The 22855-nt window shown below is 45.0% G+C and overlaps 1 protein-coding gene across 13 annotated transcripts in view; it reads left to right on the forward strand.

Moving 5' to 3' along the window:
* The window catches only part of LOC141266083 (cytochrome P450 2C25-like), a 464276-nt gene extending 449529 nt beyond the window's left edge, over positions 1-14747 (forward strand). For all 13 annotated transcript variants that reach the window (XM_073679978.1, XM_073679979.1, XM_073679977.1 and 10 more), the window contains 3 exons: positions 11580-11767; positions 12360-12501; positions 14036-14747. In XM_073679978.1, the coding sequence (XP_073536079.1) occupies positions 11580-11767; positions 12360-12501; positions 14036-14229 (524 nt within the window). In that variant the 3' untranslated portion in view covers positions 14230-14747. The remainder of the gene's footprint in view (positions 1-11579; positions 11768-12359; positions 12502-14035) is intronic.
* The last annotated feature ends 8108 nt before the right edge of the window (positions 14748-22855 follow it).

A 22855-nucleotide genomic window follows, 5' to 3' on the forward strand; every position in this document is an offset into this window, starting at 1 on the left:
GGCTGCCTTGGGCCTCCTCTTGGTAAACTTGGCGCCAGTTTCCCTGACCCTATGTGGTGCCTTCCTAGCGGGTGTAGCGAGGGGCTGCGCCACATAAAATGTCACAGCCTCCGGTTTCTAGCTGAGGGTCATTTCCAGCCTCCACTAGTTTTGGGGACCGGTCTCCCCCTTTGGCCTGACCCCTCCACGCAGGTGGATTCGGGCGTGCAATGGCGACTCGCCCGTCCGCACCCATGGGATCCCTTCATTCCTTGTTCCTGGAGCCTTCTCTGCTCCACTTCCTTCCTTCTCCCTCTTCCAGGCCTGGGCCTCTGTTACTAGGCCCGCCTCCGGAGCAGAGCACATGCAGAGCCCCTGCTCCCTGTCACTTCTGCTCAGACTTCTCTGCACTGAAATAAGATGGTGCCCACCTTTTATACTCCCTTCTCAATGCACCCAGGAACTGCTTCCTCCCTGCTCCTGCACTACAGGGTTCCCCTTCCTCAGTGTTTCCTCCCCCCACTCCAGACAGGGACAGGGACTGTCGTGCCCATCTCAGGGGCATATTGGTCGCCCTGCCCCACGGCAATGTGGTGTAATGCATGCAGGTGTCGGGGTCCTGATCCACACTTCATCCTTACCTGAGAGTGAGATATCACACCTCTGGGTGAGGTGCAATACCTCTGTAGCAACCGAGCCCTCGGGGTGCTACAGTTCCATTTATCTTCAGCCTAGGTGACGTATTGCGATACAGGGCCGTGATTTTGGCTATAAAAGGGTCCCCTAGACCCCTACCCCAAGCTTTTTAAGAGAATAATATATGGCGTGCCAGGAGACTCTATGGAATGCTTTCTCAGCATCCAACGAGAGTATCTAATTACAAATTTTTAACTGCATCTAGCCCAGGAAATACTTTGTGCCTAGTAGCAGTGTCTGCTAGTCAGCGGATTATCCCAGCTGTTAAGCAAGCTACACCACCAGTAGTTTGGACACTTCATTCTTTCAAAGGAAATGCTTCGGGACCCCGGGACACTCAGTGAAGAGCATCAGGAGGCTCCCCAAGGCATAGGGGCTGGGACTGGCGGTAGGACGCCTTGCGGTGGACCGCCGAGCTCGATCCTTATAAAAGCTTTTTAACTGCAGCAGCTTTAGTGGACGCTACTGGAGCTGGAATTATGCGGCTGCTGGCATGAGACTTGCCCTCCAATAGATCCTTGTAAAAGGATTTAAAGTGTATTCATTCAAATTAGAGAGACAATTTAAATTAAAAAGCATAGAGCTGCCTCCACCACAGGGGGGCTCGCTCGACCCACCAGCGGACAGGCACCAGTATTGGGAAAGGGGGGCTGGCCGTCAGGGTCCACCGCGGCTCTGACACAAACTCGGCGACACGGAGGTGGCACGGGCAGGAACGGACTGGCCGTGTCGGCTTCTCACTTTTTGGATTTTAGAAGGGCATGACATGCCTATATCTGTGTCTCCCCCTCCTTTTACTCCTCCACCTCTTTTCTTTTCGCATGACTATATGTACTTGTCACTTTTCCATGTGTTAGTTGTGTCTTCTGAGCAGTTTGTCAGCTTTTGGACACCTTTGAAGGTGTTTTCTATGTGTTTCTATGTGTTTTTGTTTGCCTGCCATTGGTTTTAACGGTGTTCGAAGGTGTTTGACGAACAGTTCAATGAATTGTTCGACGAACCGAACCAAACTCGAACACTACGGGGGTGGCTCAACACTAGTAATCACCTTCTACCCAAAGCAAGAAGAGCCTGTAAGTGCTGAAGAGGAGCCAGCTCAAGAAGAATCCCCGGACGAAGGATCCCTGGTAGGAGAAGAGCAAGAAGGCCCAGCCAATGGTGAACTTGTCAGTCCAGTAGAGAGATCAATGCAGCCTAGTAGCCCCTCCACACCTAGTACTGACACATTGGGAGGTAGAGCACCTATTAGTGCCTCACGCATTCCAGTACCACGCAGATCAACGCGTAGTACTAAAGGTCAACCCCCTGTCAGGTATAATCAGTAAGATAGCTAAACTCTCACAAATGTAGATAGTTTCCCCTGGGGTATTGTATAGCATTGAATTAAATTGAATTAGATTGTGTGTTTTCATGCATATGTATATTATTTTGTGCTTTGCTTTATTACTGAACAGTTCAAGTTATATGGACACTTTGCCTAATGACTTCCTTATTTATCTAAGAACTCCGCGGCTGAGGACTGTGTGCAGCCCAAAAACTATTTATTGTATATAATTGCGCTCCCTGGAGTGCCCCTTTTAGGTGACCTCAGAAGTAAAACCTGTCTGGAGTGGCTCTACTGGAGGTCCAACTCGGGATCTTCATGCCCTGCAGCCACAACAGGGCCAACGTTGAGAGTTTGGGACAGGTCCCTCAAACCACCAAGTACTCTACCCTGTGAGATGGACATCCTGTCTGGGAACCTCACCATAAGAGACTTAAATTCTGAGGATGCTTTGTACCTGTTTATGTTATATGCAACGTTTAAGAATGTGCCTCCCATAAAGGGAAGAGTTATTGCATTGTTAATGTTTACTATTGTTGTTTTAAAATGCACTTCAGCCCGGGAGTGCTGAGCTTTGCTAGGTGGGCATGTGGCGCCCAGCTGTGCTTGGTACCACAGATCCTAGAAGGGTGTGTTGATGGAATCCTCCACAAGAGGCCCATATAAACATTCACACATCTCCACCTTCCACCTCAGACCAGCAGAGGGAGCCCGTTAGGGATATAAATAGGGAAGGTGGAGCTAGGCAGTTCAGTCTAGCCAGAACAGAGTTCCTGCTCACAGCCAGAGAGGGACATAGTTCTCAGTTTGGTTCCTGCAGAAGTCTGTCTGCAGAGGTAAGCCCAGTCTAGACTCAGGAGCTCAGTTAGAGCTTAAGGTGTGCCGGCGCCATAAGATCGGTGAAGAGCGGCAAGCTGCCGTTAGTGTGAGTAGCCTAGTGAGGGCCCAAGCGTGGCCGAAGGCGAGTGGAAAGTGAGTAGCAGTGGGGGCAGAGGAGCTTACCCAGCTCACCCCGAAACATATACCGGACACCGGCTCCGAGCTTACCGGGATCTCTACGACCCAGTAAAGCATAACCGGAATCCCTGGAGAACTACAGGTCCCAGTTTCACCAGAGAGCTGATACGTAACAGAGCCAGGAGACACATAGGCCCCGTAAGCTGGGAGCGTGCACTCCACGTTTAATACCATTAGATAAAATATATGCCAAATGCAAGGACCTAAAAACACACAGTTTGACTGCCTGTGGTATATAATAACCAAGAGAACTTCCATATATTGTTACTTCCAGAGATATAAATATATGTCATATAAGCATATTACATCTCTAACACAAACCAGGGAAGGAATAGCAAATAGGAAAAAAGATAATGAAGCCCACAGTACACTATATCAACTTATTGTACCCCAATATGTGGGAACATGAAGGCATTCACCCTGAGATATGGGAACATGAAAACACTCGCCCCATCAATGGTGACCATTTAACTCTGCTATATAGAAATGGAACATCCTCACCAATTTTGATGACTGTCCATGCTCTCGGATCTCAGAGGGGGCTCCATATGATGGTGGTGAACCGAAATTCATAAGGTCACCAAACCAAATACCGCTCCCCAGATGCCGCTCCCGACGCGTTTCTTAGCCTTAGCTATTCATCAGGGGAAAGAAGAAAGAGGACATGCGGTATGCACGCTGCCCAAAGTCGCGCAGCTCATTCACCAGACAGCGCTACTTCATGCTCTATTAGATCCTCTTTTGAATCCTAATCGCGCTCTGTTCATAATCGTGTCACTTCCGGTTCCGGTCACCTGACATCCGGTATGTGGAACGCAGATGCCGGCCGTGACACGCAAACGTCACTTCCGGTATGCGCGTCATAGACAAGGAAACATCGCACATAACGGAGCGATAGCTAGGGGACACGCAGGATCACCAGCCGGCATCCTGCTTTGGATGTCACCATAAAAGGAGTCTCATCCATGAATATCCCAAGCCATGGAAAGTGTCCAGAACATATAATAACTGGCACTTATCCTGGCAACATACCATATGTACCGCGGTATATATAAAACACGCGTTCATTTTACCCCAGTGGTTAGAAGGCTGGAAATGCTTCATAGGTCCAGAATCGCACAGTGAAGCTACGGCCCAACCCCAGGAGCGCACTTTAAGCCCAAAATAGTAATGAAAGAAAAATGACAAAAACAGAAACAGAAAAAAATATATAAACAGAAAAAAATATAAAAAAGGAGGGAGAGGGGTATGAAGGGATATGAGGGAACAATGGAGAGGGACCGCACCTCATAGATTTGGAGAGTTAGAGGAATGTATGTAGGGAGCCAGGGGACCTATAAACATCCCTATTCAGCACCTGAAAAAATATATCCCTACCTGACAGTGGAGGTTGGCACCCTATAAACCTGCGCAAATGGCGCCCCCACTCCTCGACGGCTGTCCCTACACTCCTCTCCCTAATTCACCCTATATCTATAGGAACGGCCTGTAGGACAGCTGCTCGTTGAGGCCGTAGGGAGCCGTTGTCCGCATTCTGAAGATCCACTTCGTCTCTCTTTGCAGTATCAGTTTGTCCCAGTCGCCCCCTCTTGGTGGGGCCGTAACTTTGTCAATTCCCATATAGCGTATTATATCCCTACTGTTCGGATGTACGTTATTCACGTGTTTTGCCAGGGGGGTATCTCTTTTCAGGGCGATATCTCTTTGGTGCTCTCCTATTCTTCTTCTCAATTCTCTCTTTGTCTTCCCTATATATTCCATTCCGCAGACACATTTAGCCATATAGATAATTCCCTTCGATCTACAATTAATGAAATGTTTGACAACAAATGTTTTTCCGGTGACATTACTTATGAAGTCTTTCCCTTGCGTAATAACTTTGCATGATACGCATCCACTACATCTAAAACAGCCAGTTATGGAGCTTTTCAGCTTTTTGTTCCCCATATGGCCCATATAGTGACTATGGACCAATCTGTCCCTAAGGGATCTGCCCTTTTTATATGTAATCATAGGTCTTGAGTCAACCATGTTACCAATATCCTCGTCCATTAATAGAATCGGCCAATGTTTTTGTAATATCCTACGGACTGTATACGACTGATTAGTGAAAGTAGTGATGAGTCTGCAGAAGGTGTTGTCCTTATCCACATTTGGGGATGAGTGTAAAAAGGAGGAGCGGTCCCTGGCCAGAGTCCCCCCATAGGCCTCAGCTATCACCTTCTTTGGGTAACCCCTCTCATGAAATCTCTGACAGAGATCGGTGGCCTGGGCTCTAAAAGTGGCATCGTCCGAGCAGTTCCTCCGGACCCTCATGAATTGCCCCTTCGGTATGCCCCTCTTAAGTGGGGCTGGATGGTTACTCTCCCACCTGAGGAGGGAATTCGAGGCAGTTTTTTTCCTATATGTACTGGTCTCTATCTCCCCATCCTTTCCTATCCGTATCAAGATGTCCAGAAAGGGCAACTCCTGGGGGCCAAACTCAAAAGTGAAGTGTAAGTTAAGGTCATTGTGATTAAGCCTTTCTACAAGGTTTCCAAAGGATGTTTTGTCCCCATTCCACAGAACTAGGACGTCGTCGATATATCGAACCCATAGCAAAATGTTTTCACCACCTTCAATAGGGATGTCTCCAAAAACCACGGTTTCCTCCCACCAACCCAGGTATAAATTGGCATACGATGGGGCACAAGGGCTCCCCATCGCAGTACCCCTGAGCTGGTGGAAGTACTTCCCACCAAAAAGAAATACATTTTTGGTCAGGCAAAACTGAAGGGCCTTCATCACAAAGTGATTGTGTCGCTCAAATTGTTTGCCTCTCCCCATAAGGAAAAAACGTATCGCCTCCAGACCCCTATCATGGGGAATTGAGGAGTATAATGACTCCACATCAATGCTAGCCAAAGTCACGTCTTTGTCAACTGTCATACCTTCTAGTTTTCGAAGCAGGTCATTGGTGTCACCGACAAATGAGTTCAAGCTTATAACAAAGGGTTTAAGTACCTTCTCCAAATATATTCCCAAATTTTGCGTTAAGTTATTAATTCCCGATATTATGGGTCGTCCTTTCAGTGGATTCAAGCCCTTATGTACCTTTGGGAGACTATAGAAGGTAGACATAACTGGATGGATTGGACAAATAAAATCTCTCTCCTGTTTACTTAGGGTACCATCCCTCATGGCCCCATTTGCCAGTTCCTCCAACTCTTGGGAGAATCTTTTCGTGGGATCCGCCTTTAATGTGCTGTAGCACTCCTTAACGTTGAGTATAGCACTGCACATCAGGTAGTACTCACTGGTATCCATGATCACCACGTTACCCCCTTTATCTGAAGGTTTTATGGTGATATGTTCATCATTTTCTAGTGACCTCAATGCCTGCATCTCGCAACGAGTGAAATTGTGTCTAAAGCGTCTGGAATCATTTTCCAGGTCCCTCAAATCTTTAGTCACCATGTTCAAAAATACATCAATAGGGCTCAGATCACTCTGTGGAGGTGGCATTTTGGTGCTTTTCAGTTTCAAATTGGTGAATGGGCCATTCCCCTCAAGGTTAGGATCCACATCACCGAGGTGAAAAAGGGTTCTAATATCAGGTAAAAGTTCTTCACGAACCCCCAGATCCGCGCATGCCTGTTTATCAATCTTAATATAGTGCTTGCGCCACTTCAACTTGCGCACAAATAAATTTACGTCTTTTATAATCTCAAAAGAATTGTAGTCTGTTGTCGGTACAAAAGTCAGACCCCTATTCAAAACCTCCAGTTCTACAGAGGTGAGGCTTCTCGATGATAAGTTTATGATTTGGGGATTCATAATGTCGGTGTGGGGGTACTCAGATTGAGGCGATTGCGTAATGGATAACCCTCCTCTAAAAAAAGCCCAGAGGGGGATCTCCTATTACTAATGTTTCTGCCACGAGTCCTACCGCCACCTCTTCCCCTCTGTCTACCACGATATGATTTGGGTCTGACCTCTGACTCTGAAAAGTCAGTGTCAGTAGACGAAATATCTGTATCTGGGTATCTTGGGCTCCTATTAGAGAGGCATGCGCGGATCTGGGGGTTCGTGAAGAACTTTTACCTGATATTAGAACCCTTTTTCACCTCGGTGATGTGGATCCTAACCTTGAGGGGAATGGCCCATTCACCAATTTGAAACTGAAAAGCACCAAAATGCCACCTCCACAGAGTGATCTGAGCCCTATTGATGTATTTTTGAACATGGTGACTAAAGATTTGAGGGACCTGGAAAATGATTCCAGACGCTTTAGACACAATTTCACTCGTTGCGAGATGCAGGCATTGAGGTCACTAGAAAATGATGAACATATCACCATAAAACCTTCAGATAAAGGGGGTAACGTGGTGATCATGGATACCAGTGAGTACTACCTGATGTGCAGTGCTATACTCAACGTTAAGGAGTGCTACAGCACATTAAAGGCGGATCCCACGAAAAGATTCTCCCAAGAGTTGGAGGAACTGGCAAATGGGGCCATGAGGGATGGTACCCTAAGTAAACAGGAGAGAGATTTTATTTGTCCAATCCATCCAGTTATGTCTACCTTCTATAGTCTCCCAAAGGTACATAAGGGCTTGAATCCACTGAAAGGACGACCCATAATATCGGGAATTAATAACTTAACGCAAAATTTGGGAATATATTTGGAGAAGGTACTTAAACCCTTTGTTATAAGCTTGAACTCATTTGTCGGTGACACCAATGACCTGCTTCGAAAACTAGAAGGTATGACAGTTGACAAAGACGTGACTTTGGCTAGCATTGATGTGGAGTCATTATACTCCTCAATTCCCCATGATAGGGGTCTGGAGGCGATACGTTTTTTCCTTATGGGGAGAGGCAAACAATTTGAGCGACACAATCACTTTGTGATGAAGGCCCTTCAGTTTTGCCTGACCAAAAATGTATTTCTTTTTGGTGGGAAGTACTTCCACCAGCTCAGGGGTACTGCGATGGGGAGCCCTTGTGCCCCATCGTATGCCAATTTATACCTGGGTTGGTGGGAGGAAACCGTGGTTTTTGGAGACATCCCTATTGAAGGTGGTGAAAACATTTTGCTATGGGTTCGATATATCGACGACGTCCTAGTTCTGTGGAATGGGGACAAAACATCCTTTGGAAACCTTGTAGAAAGGCTTAATCACAATGACCTTAACTTACACTTCACTTTTGAGTTTGGCCCCCAGGAGTTGCCCTTTCTGGACATCTTGATACGGATAGGAAAGGATGGGGAGATAGAGACCAGTACATATAGGAAAAAAACTGCCTCGAATTCCCTCCTCAGGTGGGAGAGTAACCATCCAGCCCCACTTAAGAGGGGCATACCGAAGGGGCAATTCATGAGGGTCCGGAGGAACTGCTCGGACGATGCCACTTTTAGAGCCCAGGCCACCGATCTCTGTCAGAGATTTCATGAGAGGGGTTACCCAAAGAAGGTGATAGCTGAGGCCTATGGGGGGACTCTGGCCAGGGACCGCTCCTCCTTTTTACACTCATCCCCAAATGTGGATAAGGACAACACCTTCTGCAGACTCATCACTACTTTCACTAATCAGTCGTATACAGTCCGTAGGATATTACAAAAACATTGGCCGATTCTATTAATGGACGAGGATATTGGTAACATGGTTGACTCAAGACCTATGATTACATATAAAAAGGGCAGATCCCTTAGGGACAGATTGGTCCATAGTCACTATATGGGCCATATGGGGAACAAAAAGCTGAAAAGCTCCATAACTGGCTGTTTTAGATGTAGTGGATGCGTATCATGCAAAGTTATTACGCAAGGGAAAGACTTCATAAGTAATGTCACCGGAAAAACATTTGTTGTCAAACATTTCATTAATTGTAGATCGAAGGGAATTATCTATATGGCTAAATGTGTCTGCGGAATGGAATATATAGGGAAGACAAAGAGAGAATTGAGAAGAAGAATAGGAGAGCACCAAAGAGATATCGCCCTGAAAAGAGATACCCCCCTGGCAAAACACGTGAATAACGTACATCCGAACAGTAGGGATATAATACGCTATATGGGAATTGACAAAGTTACGGCCCCACCAAGAGGGGGCGACTGGGACAAACTGATACTGCAAAGAGAGACGAAGTGGATCTTCAGAATGCGGACAACGGCTCCCTACGGCCTCAACGAGCAGCTGTCCTACAGGCCGTTCCTATAGATATAGGGTGAATTAGGGAGAGGAGTGTAGGGACAGCCGTCGAGGAGTGGGGGCGCCATTTGCGCAGGTTTATAGGGTGCCAACCTCCACTGTCAGGTAGGGATATATTTTTTCAGGTGCTGAATAGGGATGTTTATAGGTCCCCTGGCTCCCTACATACATTCCTCTAACTCTCCAAATCTATGAGGTGCGGTCCCTCTCCATTGTTCCCTCATATCCCTTCATACCCCTCTCCCTCCTTTTTTATATTTTTTTCTGTTTATATATTTTTTTCTGTTTCTGTTTTTGTCATTTTTCTTTCATTACTATTTTGGGCTTAAAGTGCGCTCCTGGGGTTGGGCCGTAGCTTCACTGTGCGATTCTGGACCTATGAAGCATTTCCAGCCTTCTAACCACTGGGGTAAAATGAACGCGTGTTTTATATATACCGCGGTACATATGGTATGTTGCCAGGATAAGTGCCAGTTATTATATGTTCTGGACACTTTCCATGGCTTGGGATATTCATGGATGAGACTCCTTTTATGGTGACATCCAAAGCAGGATGCCGGCTGGTGATCCTGCGTGTCCCCTAGCTATCGCTCCGTTATGTGCGATGTTTCCTTGTCTATGACGCGCATACCGGAAGTGACGTTTGCGTGTCACGGCCGGCATCTGCGTTCCACATACCGGATGTCAGGTGACCGGAACCGGAAGTGACACGATTATGAACAGAGCGCGATTAGGATTCAAAAGAGGATCTAATAGAGCATGAAGTAGCGCTGTCTGGTGAATGAGCTGCGCGACTTTGGGCAGCGTGCATACCGCATGTCCTCTTTCTTCTTTCCCCTGATGAATAGCTAAGGCTAAGAAACGCGTCGGGAGCGGCATCTGGGGAGCGGTATTTGGTTTGGTGACCTTATGAATTTCGGTTCACCACCATCATATGGAGCCCCCTCTGAGATCCGAGAGCATGGACAGTCATCAAAATTGGTGAGGATGTTCCATTTCTATATAGCAGAGTTAAATGGTCACCATTGATGGGGCGAGTGTTTTCATGTTCCCATATCTCAGGGTGAATGCCTTCATGTTCCCACATATTGGGGTACAATAAGTTGATATAGTGTACTGTGGGCTTCATTATCTTTTTTCCTATTTGCCATTCCTTCCCTGGTTTGTGTTAGAGATGTAATATGCTTATATGACATATATTTATATCTCTGGAAGTAACAATATATGGAAGTTCTCTTGGTTATTATATACCACAGGCAGTCAAACTGTGTGTTTTTAGGTCCTTGCATTTGGCATATATTTTATCTAATGGTATTAAACGTTAAGTTTTAAGTTTCTATAGAACTACACCTGCTGGTATCTATATCTACTTTTGTGTAGTTGTTTCTATTATCCCCGTTGCTGCATTTTGAGCGTGCACTCCAACAGAAGGCCCTACCACTACGTCAGCCGGTGCAGGACAGAGATAAAGTTAGGCCTAGCTTCAGGCAGGTCAGAAACTTACTACGCAGAGGCAAGAAACAGGAGGCCCTACACCCGCTCATTGGGGACGATCCTGATATGCTCCCTTCACCCTACAGTGCTCTGGGATGTGCCTGAACTATCACCAGTAAAAGGTACTGAAATGACTACCGTGTCCGTCTCCGCTCTTGCTCTGACTCAGCTGGGTCTCGCCTGTCCTGCATCCCCCTCTCCGTACACTGCCCTGAGGCCTAGCTCCACCTGTGGGGAGCTATACCATCGAGCTGCCTTATCACCGGCCTCAGTGGACTGCTGCAGCGCTGGTGATTCTCACCGGAAACCACAGGTGGCGTCACGAACTTTCATAAAATTAACAAATAATCCCCTTTTTAAAAGCTGACCCCAGGGTATGGGCCCGGAAGCCGACCACCGTGACATCCCCAAAGTCCAGGCAAAGGGTCCCCATCCCCCTGGGCTAGTCATAAGCTCCGCTCTTCACAAGACCTCCTCCTCTCTCCTATGTTCCTCATCCAATTACCTCCAAGATTTCCCCTGAGTTTCTTTCGTTCTCTGGAATACAGTGCCCAAATACATCTCATTGTCTTCAACATTTGGAACCTTCAAAACTTATCTCTTCAGTAAAGGTCTGCAGCCTGCAATGACTCCAGTATCACCTCATTACAGCTTATAACAACATTACCCCTTCCTCCTTCTTCGGTGTCCTTTTCTAGTACCCTACAGATTTTAAGGTCCTGTTCCCCATGTACCAGCCCATTTATGTTTTTTGTAGTTGTGTGTGCTTTTTAATTGTATTATATGTCTGTAATCCCTTTTCGTTTATACAGCACTCTGGATGGTGCCCTAAAATAACCACCGGTAATAATAATCTGATCTTTGTCTTACAGCTAAAGTTCAGCAGGAGATAGATGAGGTGACCAAGTCCCTGCGATCCCCTGAGATCATGGACAAGCCCCAGCTGGCATATACCAACGCTGTCATCCATGAAGCACAGCGAGTTTTTGACCTGGTGCCAACTGCTCTTTCCCATGCCGTCACTGAAGACATCAAGTTCAGAGGTTATACCATCCCGAAGGTACGGTGCATTTCTTACAATGGGCAATGTCTAGATTTTCTTACGCAAAAAAGTTTTGGGACAAATTTTGATACAAGCAAATTAAAATATATAAACAAAAATATTTTGTACCACCTATTCTTGTAGAAAGCTGATGCCACTCAGAATTCACAATCATTAGCGCCTTAATGCAATTTTGCTTTGAATTACAGCATTTATGTCGAAAACCCTTTAGAATACGTTTATGGTCACGTTTCATTATCGCGATTGTATAAGTTGTGCTGTATTCTTGTTAGATACATTCATACAGTTCACGTATAATTATAATTAGAGATGAATGGATCAATTTGTGAGACTCTGCTCCATCGACCAGGTCAGTAGTCTCCGGCTGGTGGACAGGAGGCTCTAGAATCTCTTACCTTCTGGGACCTTCCAGGCACAGCATTTGATTAGCCAGGCACGACTATTGATCTGGCCGGTAGACCAGAGTCCTGTGAACCGATCCGCTCATCTCTATATCTGACCATTGGTACATAGTTAGGAAATTCTAGGTCTACTGTGATCTTCATGATCTATACACATTCATGTAACACCTAATGTTTCTTGATATCAGGGAACGACTGTGATCCCCTTCCTTACATCAGTCCTACAAGACCCATCTCAGTGGGAAACTCCAGAAGTGTTTAACCCTCAGCATTTTCTGAATGAGGATGGGCAGTTTCGCACCAGGTTGGCGTTCATGCCATTCTCGGCAGGTAAGAACCAAAGATGGAAATATCGGAGAGTAGGCAATCTTCTGAGATTCTGGGCAAAGTGAAGAATTGGGGTCTAGAGAGACCAAACCATAATAATGAATATTAAATTTGCAGAGAATGACTTATCAATGAATCAAATTTCTCAGGAAAAACCACATGAACAGGTGAATTTGAAGTTTGCCTGATCGGCTCTTCTCTAATTAAAGCTGAGGCATTGGGTCTCTTAGGCCTAAATGAATGAAGTGATTTGAGCAATTTTCTGTAACTATCACTAATATTTTTGAAATGGTTTTATGTATTTGCGTTACTATGTCTGCCCTATATATTGTATTATATTATATTATGTCTGCCCTATATATTGTATTATATTATATTATGTCTGCCCTAAATATTTTTGGAGATAATTAATTATACGTGCTAAGCGTGGGAGGGTTTATTGTTAGGGCCGAAAGAAGTGTGAACACACGCGAACCAGGTTAAAGTTTGTGTCTCTGTAACATCCATGACCGAATAAACATTTTTGGATATGTCAGTGGTGACTGCCGCCTTCTTTCTTAGTTACAGTTCTTTTCTTTTGTGTAAGGTATTGCCAATTCATATAGAAAATATCTTCTAGATATCTTCAGCAATAAATGTGAAGGGAACCTGTCATGTCCTGATGTGCTTTTCACCTATAGATATAGGGTTAATCTGCAGGTTTCCAAAACCATGCAGCCACAACTCTGAAAGCCCGGCTACCGAGAGGAAATTAATTGTATTCCTCCCGGCAGTCTGCAGATTTCAGTCATAGAGTTGTGCCAATGTGGCTTTAGTCTCTACTCCTTACTTCGTGAGCAGCTGTAAGCACGCTGCGGTACAGTGACTGACAGCCGTCTCTGCAGTTTATGTGCCGCAACCATTCACTAAGTAAGGAGTAGTGACTAAACCTGCATCGGCCTGCCTTTATGACTGAAATCCAAAGGCTGCCGGGAGGAATTTAATTGTATTCCTCCCGGCAGCCTGCAGATTTCAGTCATAGAGTTGTGCCAATGTGGCTTTAGTCTCTACTCCTTACTTCGTGAGCAGCTGTAAGCACGCTGCGGTACAGTGACTGAAAGCTATCTCTGCAGTTTATGTGCCGCAACCATTCACTAAGTAAGGAGTAGTGACTAAACCTGCATCGGCCTGCCTTTATGACTGAAATCCAAAGGCTGCCGGGAGGAATTTAATTAATTTCCTCCTGGTATCGGCACTTTTAGTGCGGCAGCAGGGCAGCTTTTGAATACTATTACAAATTAAGACTATAATTGCAGGTTAATAGCGTTTGGGTACATGGCAGGTTCCCTTTGAAGGATTAAATCATAGCATGCTACTGCTCAAACAGCTGATGATGAACTCAATAATGATACATTGAATCTGCACTGATTATTATATGCCAGAAAATATAAATAAATGGACAGCAAGCAGTGGTCTTTAGATGGTGGGAAACTAAAGCACAGAGTGACTCCAGGAATAAGATAATTCCTTATTACATACGTTTTATTTTGTCTTCTAGGGAAGAGAGTTTGTCCTGGAGAGAACCTGGCCCGCATGGAGCTCTTCATGTTCTTCTCCGCTTTGCTCCAGAAATTCACCTTCACCCTCCCCCCGGGGACAGAACGTCAGGACTCGAAATATCTGAACCTTAACAAGGTGGAAATCATTGAATCTTCCCAGATATGTGCTGTACCTCGAGCCTTGTCCAAGTGACCGACTGCCATCCAGCCGACCAATATGGATGAGAATATAAGAAAATAATCCAGAACATGTGAAAAAAAGACGCTGATTAAAAAAAATGTAAAGATTTAGAATTTACAGGGAAAAATTGGGAAAACCCTAATTCATTCACATTGTGTCAAATTTATTGGCAGAATTTCAGTCAAATTCTTTAAAAATTACAAAACTTGAGTTAAAATGGAGAAATATGGTAGATGAGTAAGGTAACCCATTTGCTTCTTTTTTTTTGGCTTGTTTGCTCCTCTAATAGACGAGACAATTCTTCTTCTTTTGAGCACCAGCGTTGTACTCTGCAGTAATTTTCTTGTCTGTTCAGGATGTTTCTTGACTGTTTTCTCAGACCCCCTTTCATTAGAAATTTCTTTACACACACAAGATTTCCTTTCGTTGAATGTCCTTCCTTTATCACAACATTCTTTGTCTACTCTCGACACAGTTTCAAGAGAAAAATGCACAGAGATCCAATAATAAAATCTGGTGTCTCTAATAAAGTGGCTCTTTGGTTTTCATCTCCCAGACATATTTCCCATGCTTGCCAATGTGTGCACAAATGATACTTGAGCAGGTATCTCACCTACTTGTGGTTAGTGACTTCACCAATCATTGTGCCAGTCTCATTTTGGTGCCAGAGGACAAATGACATTAAAGTTGTTATGACATTAGGGAACTGCTAATGAAATGCCATGGCCAGAAAAGCATGAGCGACACGCAACAAGGATGTAGATAATGACTTTGGGACCAATAAGAGTAAATACTGTAGAGGGTAAGATCAACCTGGGGAAGACTCTTCTCTAGAGTGGGAGACTGGAGCTAGTCAGAAGGCTGGACAAGCAATCTTTAGAATTCCAAGTGTCCTGAAGAAGCCCAGATGGCTTCCACTGGAACAACATCGACAGTCTAAACTATGGGCAGCTCAAGTGCAAAATAGTAGCCTCCAGTATAAAGAAGTGAAAATGCAGGACAATTTTTCAAGGTGTAAACCTGCAGCCACTAGTGGTCAATCAGCAAAAGGACAACAGAATCCTGGCAGAATTATTGGGGACACACTTCTTAGGAAGGCCCAAGACTGTTTTTTAAAACACAGCCAAGGGACACATCACTTTCTATAGAAGACAGTCACAGTGTTTGAGGGACATCCCAATCCCACACTTTTCAAGCAAATTAGTGGTACGTGAAGGTAGCCAATCCGAAGACAAGAAAAGAACCACTTTTGAGAGATAGATGGGCAAGTCCCTGAAAAGAATCCCAAATACAATTAGAAATTCAAATACATGAACTTGAGGCTGCTTGACAGACCCGCATTTGAAGCGTGTCACAGTGGCAGCGAGGCACTGGTCTCTTACTTTTATGCACCGACGCGCTACATAAAAGTGTGGGTCCTGGCTTGGTGTTGGTGCTGTGATGGCCTTGTGCCAATTCAGGCCGACTGTATGTGATGGTGTTGGCTGGCCAGGACCTCAAATTCCGCAGTTCAATAAAGGAGACTTCCGTTTTATAACATTATAATTTATAGCTCTTATAACTTAATAAAAGCTGCGTACAAGGGAAAGTGAGTAAAAAATTTTATGAACATTTCTTTCACAGTGCAAAGCATTTTAACACACAGTATCCTTCCAGGGCCAGTGAGGCACAATGTTTCACCCTGCTTCGTCATGGCCTAGCTTTTTGCTATAGTCCTGATGAGCATTTCTCTCTACCTGCTCAGTGGCTCCATTTCCTATTTCTTTCACTACTGGCGCCCTGGATCTACCGCTCGGGATCCAAAATAATCCCACCAACTCAGTCCTGTTTTGGTCCTTTACCTTTGGCGTTTTGCAAGTTCAGTGTTTCTCGTGACACATTGTCCTATCCAAGGATCCCATTTCTGGAAGACCACTCTGTCTCGTCTGTCACTTCAGGATCTCGCTAATCCTTTGTCCTTTAGTCTCCTTTTCCTTGGTAGTTCACCCAAACTGGCAGCACTGCTCACAGACACTTCCTACTCGAACTTGAATTTTGTTCCTATCTAACTATCCACAGGAAGCAGTCACTTGTCCTAACACTATTCCCCTCACACTCTGGGCTAGTCCCAAACATTAACTCCTAACTTACCCTAATGTTATTTCCTAACTACAATCAACTATCTACTTTACCAATCTTATGTACTAAAACCCTAAACTTAACATCCCTACACTATCACATCCAATACTGTACACTTTGTAAAGTGGGAGATTTGTACAAGGTAAATAGGATTTTGAATAAGGAAGACTATCACTCCATTTTGCAACGCCATGCCATACCCTGTGGACAGTGCTTGATTGAAGCCAATTTCATCCTACAACAGGACAATGACTCAAAGCACAAATCCAAATTATGCATGAACTATTTAGGGAAGAAGCACGCAGCTGGTATTCTATCTGTAATGGAGTGGCCAGCGCAGTCACCAGATCTCAACCCCATTGAGCTGTTGTGGGAGCAGCTTGACCGTATGACACGCAAAAAGTGCCCATCAAGCCAATCCAACTTGTGGAGGGGCTTCAGGAAGCATGGGGGGAAATGTCTCAAGAAACCTCAGCAAATTAACAGCTAGAAGCCAAAGGTCTGCAATGCTGTAACTGCTGCAAAGGAGCATTCTGTGACCAAAGCAAAGTGTGAAGGAGAAAATTATTCTTTCTAATAAAAATCATTATTTCTAACCTTGTCAATGTCTGGACGATATTTTATATTCATTTTGCAACTGATTTGATAAGTAAAAGTATGAATTCATGGAAAACACAAAATTGTCTGGGTGACCCCAAACTTTTGATAGTGTATATGTGTACACACGTGGTCAAACTTGCTGTTACTCCTCGTTTAATGAAAGAAAAACTCACAATGGTCACAGAAATAACTTGAATCTGACAAAAGTAATAATAAATTAAAAATCTATGAAAACGAACAAATGAAAGTCAGACATTGCTTTTCTGCTTCCACTGAATTTTTAAAATAATTAAACTGATGAAATCGGCCTGGACAGAAATGATGGTTCTTCTTAACTTAATATTTTGTTGAACAACCTTTTGAGGCAATCACTGCAATCAAACGATTCCTGTAACTGTCAATGAGACTTCTGCGCCTCTCGACAGGTATTTTGGCCGACTCCTCATGAGCAAACTGCTCCAGGTGTCTCGTGGTTGAAGGTTGCCTTTTCCAGACGGCATGTTTCAGCTCTTTCCAAAGATGCTCAATAGGATTTAGGTCAGGGCTCATAGAAGCCACTTCAGAATAGTCCAATGTTTTCCTCTTAGCCATTCTTGGGTGTTTTTAGCTGTGTGTTTTGGGTCATTATCCTGTTGCAAGACCCATGACCTGCGACTGAGACCAAACTTTCTGACACTGGGCAGCACATTTCTCTCTAGATTCCATTGATAGTCTTGAGATTTCATTGTACCTTGCACAGATTCAAGACACCCTGTGCAAGACAGTAGAGACAGTGTTCTTTTCTTGATATGCTTCATTTTTCCGTCTTTGAACATAGAGCTGATGTGCCTTGCCAATAACTTCCATTTTTGTCTCATCTGTCCATAGGACATTCTCCCAGAAGCTTTGTGGCTTGTCAACATGTAGTTTGTCAAATTCCAGTCTGGCTTTTTTATGATTTATTTTTTTCAACAATGGTGTTCTCCTTGGTCGTCTCCCATGAAGTCCACTTTGGATCAAACAACGACGGATGGTGCGATCTGACACTGATGTTCCTTGAGCTTGAAGTTCACCTTTAATCTCTTTAGAAGTTATCCTGGGCTCTTTTGTTGCCATTCGTATTATCCATCTCTTAAATTTCTGAATAATATGTGCACCTGTAGTCACAGGAACATCAAGCTGCTTGGAGATGGTCTTATAACCTTTACCTTTAACATGCTTGTCTATAATTTTCTTTCTAATCTACTGAGACAACTCTTTCCTTTGCTTCCTCTGGTCCATGTTGAGTGTGGTACACACCATGTCACCAAAAGCACAGTGAGTATCTGTAGTCCTATATACAGGCACAGTGAGTATCTGTAGCTCTATATACAGCACAGTGAGTATCTGTAGCCCTATATACAGGCCCACTGACTGATTACAAGATTGTAGACACCTGTGATGCTAATTAGTGGACACAACTTGATTTAACATGTCCCTCTTGTCACATTATTTTCAGGGGTACCATTATTTCTGTCCAGGCCTATTTCATGAGTTTAATTTTTTTTTTAATTCTGTGGAAGCAGAAAAGCAATGTCTGACTTTCATCTGTTCATTTTCATAGATTTTTAATTTATTATTCCTTTTGTCAGATTCTGGTTATTTCTGTGACCATTGTGGGTTTTTCTTTCATTAAACGAGGGTTACCAACAATTTTGCCACGTGTGTATATATACATATACAGTAAAGACCAAAAGTTTGGACACACCTTCTCATTTAAAGATTTTTCTGCATTTTCTTTACTATGAAATTTGTACATTCACACTGAAGGCATCAAAACTATGAATTAACACATGTGGAATTATATACTTAACAAAAAAGTGTGAAACAACTGAAAATATGTCTTATATTCTAGGTTCTTCAAAGTAGCCACCTTTTGCTTTGATGACTGCTTTGCACACTCTTGGCATTCTCTTGATGAGTTTCAAGAGGTAGTCACCGGAAACGGTTTTCACTTCACAGGTGTGCCCTGTCAGGTTTAATAAGTGGGATTTCTTGCCTTATAAATGGAGTTGGGACCATCAGTTGTGCTGTGCAGAAGTCTGGTGGATACACAGCTGATAGTCCCACTGAATAGAGTGTTAGAATTTGTATTATGGCAAGAAAAAAGCAGCTAAGTAAAGAAAAACGAGTGGCCATCATTACTTTAAGAAATGAAGGTCAGTCAGTGCGAAAAATAGGGAAAACTTTGAAAGTGTCCCCAAGTGCAGTTGCAAAAACCATCAAGCGCTACAAAGAAACTGGCTCACATGAGGACCGCCCCGGGAAAGGAAGACCAAGAGTCACCTCTGCTTTTGAGGATAAGTTTATCCAAGTCACCAGCCTCAGAAATCGCAGGTTAACAGCAGCTCAGATTAGAGACCAGGTCAATGCCACACAGAGTTCTAGCAGCAGACACATCTCTACAACAACTGTTAAGAGGAGACTTTGTGCAGCAGGCCTTCATGGTGAAAATAGCTGCTAGGAAACCACTGCTAACGACAGGCAACAAGCAGAAGAGACTTATTTGGGCTAAAGAACACAAGGAATGGACATTAGACCAGTGGAAATCTGTGCTTTGGTCTGATGAGTCCAAATTTGAGATCTTTGGTTGCAACCACCGTGTCTTTGTGCGACGTAGAAAAGGTGAACGGATGGACTCTACATGCCTGGTTCCCACCGTGAAGCATGGAGGAGGAAGTGTGATGGTGTGGGGGTGCTTTGCTGGTGACACTGTTGGGGATTTATTCAAAATTGAAGGCATACTGAACCAGCATGGCTACAACAGCATCTTGCTGCGGCATGCTATTCCATCCGGTTTGCGTTTAGTTGGACCATCATTCATTTTTCAACAGGACAATGACCCCAAACACACCTCCAGGCTGTGTAAGGGCTATTTGACCAAGAGGGAGAGTGATGGGGGGCTACGCCAGATGACCTGGCCTCCACAGTCACCAGACCTGAACCCAATCGAGATGGTTTGGGGTGAGCTGGACCGCAGAGTGAAGGCAAAAGGGCCAACAAGTGCTAAGCATCTCTGGGAACTCCTTCAAGATAGTTGGAAGATCATTTCCGGTGACTACCTCTTGAAACTCATCAAGAGAATGACAACAGTGTGCAAAGCAGTCATCAAAGCAAAAGGTGGCTACTTTGAAGAACCTAGAATATAAGACATATTTTCAGTTGTTTCACACTTTTTTGTTAAGTATATAATTCCGCATGTGGTAATTCATAGTTTTGATGCCTTCAGTGTGAATGTACAATTTTCATAGTCATGAAAATACAGAAAAATCTTTAAATGAGAAGGTGTGTCCAAACTTTTGGTCTGTACTGTATGTATACACTGTGTTCCAAATTATTATGCAAATAATATTTTCTCAGATTTTCCCAAATTACCTATATGAATTGCAGTCATTGTAATTTTCCAGTCAAATAACTATTAGAGTACAATTGAAAGGTTTTTGTACAAACTGCCTATGATAACAGTATATTTAAAAAAAAATAAAAAACTCAAACTGCACTCAAAATGCATGTTCCAAATTATTATGCACAGCAGAGTTTTCAACCTTTTCATTTTAATAAAGAACAAAAAAATGGTCATTTTTGAAATTATAAGCATTAGCAGGTTATTACAAACTGAAATCAAACAGTTTTCAACTCAAAACTAGTGTTGAGCCACCCCCGTAGTGTTCGAGTTCGGTTCGGTTCGTCGAACACCCGTATGTTCGCCGAACTGTTCGTCGAACTGTTCGTCGAACACCTTCGAACACCGTTAAAACCAATGGCAGGCAAACAAAAACACATAGAAACACATAGAAAACACCTTCAAAGGTGTACAAAAGCTGACAAACTGCTCAGAAGACACAACTAACACATGGAAAAGTGACAAGTACATATAGTCATGCGAAAAGAAAAGAGGTGGAGGAGTAAAAGGAGGGGGAGACACAGATATAGGCATGTCATGCCCTTCTAAAATCCAAAAAGTGAGAAGCCGAAACGTTCAGTCGGCTCCTGCCCGTGCCACCTCCGTGTCGCCGGGTTTGTGCCAGAGCCGCAGTGAACCCTGACGGCCAGCCCCCCTCTCCCAATACTGGTGCCTGTCCGCTGGTGGGTCGAGCGAGCCCCCCTGTGGTGGAGGCAGCTCTAAGCTTTTTAATTTAAATTGTCTCTCTAATTTGAATGAATACACTTTAAATCCATTTACAAGGATCTATTGGAGGGCAAGTCTCATGCCAGCAGCCGCGTAATTCCAGCTCCAGTAGCGTCCACTAAAGCTGCTGCAGTTAAAAAGCTTTTATAAGGATCGAGCTCGGCTGTCCACCGCAAGGCATCCTACTGCCAGTCCCAGCCCCTATGCCTTGGGGTGCCTCCTGATGCTCTTCACTGAGTATCCCGTGGTCCCGAAGCATTTCCTTTGAAAAAATTAAGTGTCCAAACTACAGGTGGTGTAGCTTGCTTATCAGCCGGTATAATCCGCTGACTAGCAGACACTGCTACTAGGCACAAAGTATTTCCTGGGCTAGATGCAGTTAAAAATTTGTAATTAGATACTCTCGTTGGATGCTGAGAAAGCATTCCATAGAGTCTCTTGGCACGCCATATATGATTCTCTTAAAAAGCTTGGGGTAGGGGTCTAGGGGACCCTTTTATAGCCAAAATCACGGCCCTGTATCACAATACGTCACCTAGGCTGAAGATAAATGGAACTGTAGCACCCTGAGGGCTCGGTTGCTACAGAGGTATTTCACCTCACCCAGAGGTGTGATATCTCACTCTCAGGTAAGGATGGAGTGTGGATCAGGACCCGACACCTGCATGCATTACACCTCATTGCCCTTGGGGCAGGGCGACCAATATGCCTCTGAGATGGGCACGACAGTCCCTGTCCCTGGCTGGAGTGGGGGGAGGGAACACTGAGGAAGGGGAACCCTGTAGTGCAGGAGCAGGGAGGAAGCAGTTCCTGGGTGCATTGAGAAGGGAGTATAAAAGGTGGGCACCATCTTAGTTCAGTGCAGAGAAGTCTGAGCAGAAGTGGCAGGGAGCAGGGGCTCTGCTTGAGCTCTGCTCCGGAGGCGGGCCTAGTAACAGAGGCCCAGGCCTGGAAGAGGGAGAAGGAAGGAAGAGGAGCGGAGAAGGCTCCAGGAACGAGGAATGAAGGGATCCCAGGGGTGCGGACGGGCGAGTCGCCACCGCACGCCCGAATCCACCTGCGTGGAGGGGTCAGGCCAAAGGGGGAGACCGGTCCCCGAAACTAGTGGAGGCAGGAAACGACCCTCAGCTAGAAACCGGAGGCTGTGACATTTTATGTGGCGCAGCCCCTCACTACACCCGCTAGGAAGGCACCACATAGGGTCAGGGAAACTGGCGCCAAGTTTACCAAGAGGAGGCCCGAGGCAGCCGGACAGAAGGGTTGGTAAGAAAGGCCAGACAAAGGACACACAAAGGGCGTCCTGTGAAGCGCTCCAAAGTTATCTGGGAGTTGTCTGAGCCCCTCACCTGGTGAGCACAGTACGACGTGGGCAGCCGTTACCTGCAGACGTGGTCTGGATAATAAGAACTGTGAGTAAAGGCCCTGGACTGCATCACTGACTCCGTGTCGTTACTGCTGCTGCCCTGCACCATCACCCCCATCCTCCGCATACACTGCCCTGAGGCTATACTCCTCCCATGGGGAGTTATGCTACGCTCTGCTGCACCCACAACACCAGCCTCAGCGGTCTGCCCTGCAGCGGCGGTTCACTCTGACCGCAATCCACGGGTGGCGTAGTCGGACATTTAAACATCAAAACCACATAAATAATTCCGCCACTGGTTTGACCACCCTGAGCCACGGAACCGGGTCACTGGCCCGAATACTACAACCACCAGCATCCACCAAAAAGGGTCCGGCTCCGGGTGTCCCAAGGCCCAGGGGGTGCATCAG

Source organism: Phyllobates terribilis, unplaced genomic scaffold, assembly GCF_046119375.1.
Source record: "Phyllobates terribilis strain yellow unplaced genomic scaffold, ASM4611937v1 Scaffold_4__5_contigs__length_816908805, whole genome shotgun sequence".
In the NCBI taxonomy this organism is placed as follows: domain Eukaryota; kingdom Metazoa; phylum Chordata; class Amphibia; order Anura; family Dendrobatidae; genus Phyllobates; species Phyllobates terribilis.